A 5,656-nucleotide genomic window follows, 5' to 3' on the forward strand; every position below is an offset into this window, starting at 1 on the left:
GTATTAAATGTTATTTAATATGTTTCACCAATTGACTTACATGATTAAGTAATATAGTATTTTTATCTTATTGTAATTGTACATTATATATGATTTTACACATTGGATTAACATGTATATTACAAAATGGACGTTATTCTTCATAAATGTTGAAAAGACAAAAAAATTCATAATAAAAAATAATAAAGACTCAAATATTTAATTAGATTATATTCACCGAGTAGAGATTATATATCATCTAATTATTTATATGTTTTAGCTATTTTTTTTATCAACATTTAATGAAAAGATATAGTTTTTTCATGAAATAACTTAGGGATTTGAACAACTTAGGGAGGAAGCGAGGAATTTGAACAACTTAGGGATATTTCTGCAAACAAATAACATATAACTTATGATAAATTAAAGAATATTTTAGAAATTTATATCAGAAATTATCATTAAAAAGTTTACCTTGTGGCATTATTAAAGTAATATGATAAATTGTAGTTTTTTATTTTTTAAACTTTTCTTATTTTTCAAACATTAGTATACGATTAGGATGACCGTAGACTTATGTACTTCAATAGCACTTTACTATGACTTTTTAATGCATTAATTAATCATAAAAGTCAGTTAATTTTTTTCATACATTGTGTATTTTCTTGTGTGAAAAATGTTTGCGTACACGGTTTTGTTTTCTCCATGACATGTTTTGTGGGACTGCAGTTGTCGCGCCATTAAAATAGTGATTTACATGTGGAAGCAGTGTCAGAACGACAACGCACAAAGCGATGACGTTTTGATGAAAGTTTCACCCTAAACTAAAATATCTCTTCTCACCGTCACCTTCACCTTCACAACCACACGTACATATTCTATAACAAATATCTATCTATTTCCCACGCCAAAATATCTAAGATTCCTTCACGAACATTCCAGGTGTTGAATCACCATGTTCCTTTTTCTCAGATATTTCTTCTAGATCATTCATTTCCAAAATCACCCTTTTATCCCTATAATCATAAATACCCGTTGCACCTTCTTTTCCTTCATTCCCTCCTTCATTGTCATCTGGGTGCAATTCTATGAGCTGAAGCACAACGCAAAATTGTCGCTTTCTTTTCATGACTCTATAAGTTTGTTCATTGCGACCATGGATTATTGCACAGAAGGGTCTTCTTACTATAACATTCTTGGTGTTAGTTCGGATTCTAGCGTGGAAGAGATAAAGCGCGCTTACAGAAAGCTTGCTATGCAATGGCACCCTGATAGATGGACAAAAACGCCTTCTTTGCTGGGCGAAGCCAAACACAGATTCCAGCAAATTCAAGAAGCCTATTCCGGTATGTTTGCTTCAAGTTCTTGCGTCTCAAGAGTAAAAGATTGTGCCTTTCTCAAGTTATATCATAATGGTCGTGTGCGAATTACATAACTTTTGTTGCTTATTTCTTTGTGATTTATTGGAACAGTGCTGTCGGACAGTAAGAAAAGAACTATGTATGATGCGGGTTTGTATGATCCTCAAGAGGAAGAGGACGAGGTGCGTGCTTCAGAGTTATTGCCTTCAGATTTGGTTCCTTTTGTTTCTTGCTGTGTTGTGTTCATGAAAGATTTATGTGTGTTTCTGTACTTTCAGGGGTTTTCTGATTTTTTGGAAGAAATGTTGTCTCTCATGGCTCAAGCGAGGAGAGAGGTAATGCTTCTTAACACAATCTGCAGATTCTATATAACGATCCTTTGGGTAGTTTAGATCTGTATATATATGAATTTGAGCATGAAGTATAAGATGAAACAGTAGCATTTAGAAGATAGAATATGTTTTGGATGAATAATGACGTCATGAAGAATAGACATTGATGATGTGGCAACCACATATGTGTTGCAGAAAAAACATTACGATTTGAAAGAGTTGCAGGGGATGTTGATGGAAATTGGTAAAGGATTCGAGTGTTCTTCAATGTACTGTGGGGTGCCCTCTGTGATTGAGGAGTCTCGATGCTCAAAGAAGACTCGTTTAGACACAAGCACGGTGGAGAATAAGGGGCCACATTTTCAAGTACCTGATCTTAACCTCTATTGCAGTTAGAAGTTTTTTTTGGCTTTTCCTGTCGAGAAAAGCAACTATGAATGATGGATATGAAGCCGCAGAAGCAATTTTGGTAACAGTAATAGATATTTTCAACACTTGAATTTGTTACCTTGTACATATGTGTTGTAGGTGTTAAACTTCCTGAGATGTTAGTGTTTAGATAAGAAAGTTTAGTCTCGATTTATGTACCTTCTAAATGACATCTTCTATATGACATCTTCTATTGAAAATTATGTGTTGAGTAAGGGTTTCTGTCACGGAATTTGTTACTTCCGTCTTTTTACTTGCTTCATTCAGAAAATTTCCCTTTAAATACATGTCATTTTTAAAACTTTTTTTTTTTTCTGATATAGATATTTTTTAGTAAAGAATTATCTATACCAACATATAGCATTAACAAATGGATTTTCACCTTTTTTTTTTTCTTTTAACTTAAACAATTATTTCATAATAACAAAACTATATCTAGATAGTAAATAAATTACTCATAATGTAATTTTTTTTAATTTATAATATTTTTAATTTTAATAAATTCTTCCTTTTAATATACATAATTTCTATTATTCAGTTTTATATTTGTAATATCTGCTTTTTCGAATTAAGTAATTATTCTACAAGTAGAAGTATATTATATATATATATATATATATATATATATATATATATATATATATATATATATATATATAATATTATAAGTAAAATAATGACACTATTATTATTAATTTAAAAATTATTATTCAAATAAAAAATTAAAAAAGTATATATCAAGAAAGATAAAAATGATATAAATATATTCATTTAAAGTCTTACTTTTTTATATTATTAATTAACATAATACAAACAAAGAATAATTTATCGAAAAAAAATAGTCCCAGGTAAAATTGAAAAGAAAAGTTACGTAAGATAATTATTTCATTTTACAAATATTATAAAATTTAAAGGATACATTTAAAAAAAAATATGCAGAGTAAAATATTTTTTATTAACCATGATTTTGTAGCAAAGTAAATAATTTGCTAGAAGATGAATTTAAAGAACTATATTAGATTCGAATAAATTTGAGAGAAAATTAGTGAATAATATAATAAATTTAATAGATTAAAAAATGTTTTAATTAATAATAATATAAAATTATTTTATTTTTGTTGAAATAATTTAAAATAAAATACTATTAATATTAATCATTATTATTATTATTATTTATTATTATAATTTTTTATTATTGTTAATTCTATTATATGTATATTATTATTATATTTAGCTTAATATAGCTGAGACAATACATAAAAATAAGGATAATTTCGTCATTGTACAGTGTTGAGATGACTTATCTTGCAAATCTTCTTAATGAAGTGAAACAATAATTTTTTTTCACGCTTTTAAATCTTTTCAAATTCATAGAAACAAATGAATGGATAATCTGCAAACCAATCTCTACAAACAAGGAGTTAATTGTCACAGCTTTTTATATTGAAACCTAGTTCCGATTTTTTTACGGCAGTAGCACCGTTCCGCTTTTTATTTCAGTAGAAAGGTTTCATTTTTTATTTACGTAGACAGTACAATTACCATATAACATGATTTTTTATTGTAGGTGACAATTTATTTTTTAGGGATCGGAATTCTAGTTATCAGGTGACTACTTTTTTATAAATTATCAGTTAAAATTCGGTTCTTAGAGATCCGAACTAATTTTTTTTTTCATTTTTTTAAATTTTTGAATTAGATTTTTAAAATTTTTTAAAAAAATAATTTTTGATATTTTTTTATTTTCTTTTTTGTTAAAAATGGTTGAATTAGAGATTAAAATAGTTTTTTGAAAAATAAATTTATTATTGTGTTTTTAGTTATTTTAAGTATTTTTTTAAAAAATAAAAAATAAATATGGATTTATTTTATTTTTAAATTTTTTGAATTAAAAATAAATATAGTATTATTTATTAAGTTATTTTAGGTGTAATTTAAAAATATAAAAGTAAAAATAATTAATGTATAATGTTTGAGTCGGTGTTGTACTATTTATTTATTTTTATATTTATTGAATATTTAAAATTAAAAAATTTGGTGAAAGTGTAAGATCTAAATTTAGTATTGTGTTTTTAGTTATTTTAAGTATTTTTTTAAAACATAAAAAATAAATATGGATTTATTTTATTTTTAAGTTTTTTGAATTAAACGAAATATAGTATTGTTTATTAAGTTATTTTAGGTGTAATTTAGAAATATAAAAGTAAAAATAATTAATATATAATGTTTGAGTTGGTGTTGTACTATTTATTTTTTTATATTTATTGAATATTTAAAATTAAAAAATTTGGTGAAAGTGTAAGATTTTAGAAAATGACGTTTTAAAGATAATGGTTTAAGAATAGTGAGACTTGATTATTTTAATATTCAAAAATTTTAGTATAAATAAAATTATTATAAACGAGTTTCATTATTTTAAAACACATCATCTCTCTAAAAACCACTTTTCTAGAGTTCTCTGAATTCCTTCTAGAGGTTTTGTCTCTCTGGTCGTTTGATTGAAGAATCGAGACCGTAGGATTGATCCTTTCGGCGAGCTCTTCAAATTGGACCGATTAGTTTCTCCGTTCACGTAAGTTGAGTTTCTGTCCTCTTTTTAGTCTTTTTCTGTTTTTTGTTGCATGCGAGTTCTCTTCCGCTTGCATGCGACATTTCAATCATCAGTATGAGTCTCTGCTGATTAGTGTTCATAACGGTATGTCCTAATCGTTCTTGTGATGTTTCTATGTGTAGATAAAGCATCTTGTGGAGTTAGAGGTGTTAACGTTTTTAAGGCGTTGACGTTTATAAAGTTGTCTAAACAAGATAACAGGTAATGGAAGCTACTTGTTTTGCTTGAATTTCATATAGAAATCATTATGATGACTTTGAATTGCATGATTGAGTGTTGTATGAGTGCTTGAACTGTGTAATTGAATGTATGATTGGATTGTGCTAGATTTCTAGACTATTGCATGTGAGAACAGATTGGAAATCTGGTATTTTCACCTAAGCGAGCAGCTCTCGCCTGAGCGAAAACACCAAAAACTCATCCCCTGTCTCTGCGTGAGATCTCGCCTAGGCGAGCCAGTCTCGCTTGAGCGAGATTCACTCTCGTCTAAGTGAGACAACTTAGCTTGAGCGAGAATTGGCCCAGAGTTTGGGTTGTTCTCTGTTTCAAGCCTTGCTCAAACGAGAATGACTCGCCTAAGCGAAAGAGACCTTTCGCCTGGGCGAGACCTTCTAGCTTGGGTGAGAACCTCTCCAACTGAGTGTTATTTCTTTGTTTCTTATGGATGAAGCTATGTCTAAATGTTAAAATGCGAACTTAGTTATGATATGCATGAATTGTTATGACTAGTAATATATGTGGTGAAATTGCATGAAGTTGGAATATGAGAAGATGTGGTTGAATTGGGATTTCAAAGGAAATTCTAAAAGGAATGTTTTAGTGAATGTAAGGGCATAAGGACTCAGTTTTGGTGGCATCCTGACGCTCCAATAACCATTAAGACTCATGTAGAGTATAATGGATTATGTCGGGAGGAGTAATAGGAGGTTCTAGTCTATGGACCT

General features: G+C 28.4%; 1 protein-coding gene across 1 annotated transcript; it reads left to right on the top strand.

The window, feature by feature from the left end:
- The first annotated feature begins 916 nt into the window (after positions 1 to 916).
- LOC114177116 (chaperone protein DnaJ-like) lies at positions 917 to 2,304 on the top strand. Its single transcript, XM_028062367.1, has 4 exons — positions 917 to 1,325; positions 1,452 to 1,522; positions 1,619 to 1,675; positions 1,868 to 2,304. The coding sequence occupies exons 1-4, from the start codon at positions 1,136 to 1,138 to the stop codon at positions 2,066 to 2,068; spliced, it is 519 nt and encodes a 172-aa protein (XP_027918168.1). The 5' UTR covers positions 917 to 1,135; the 3' UTR covers positions 2,069 to 2,304.
- The last annotated feature ends 3,352 nt before the right edge of the window (positions 2,305 to 5,656 follow it).

Source organism: Vigna unguiculata, chromosome 3, assembly GCF_004118075.2.
Source record: "Vigna unguiculata cultivar IT97K-499-35 chromosome 3, ASM411807v1, whole genome shotgun sequence".
NCBI classification, from domain to species: domain Eukaryota; kingdom Viridiplantae; phylum Streptophyta; class Magnoliopsida; order Fabales; family Fabaceae; genus Vigna; species Vigna unguiculata.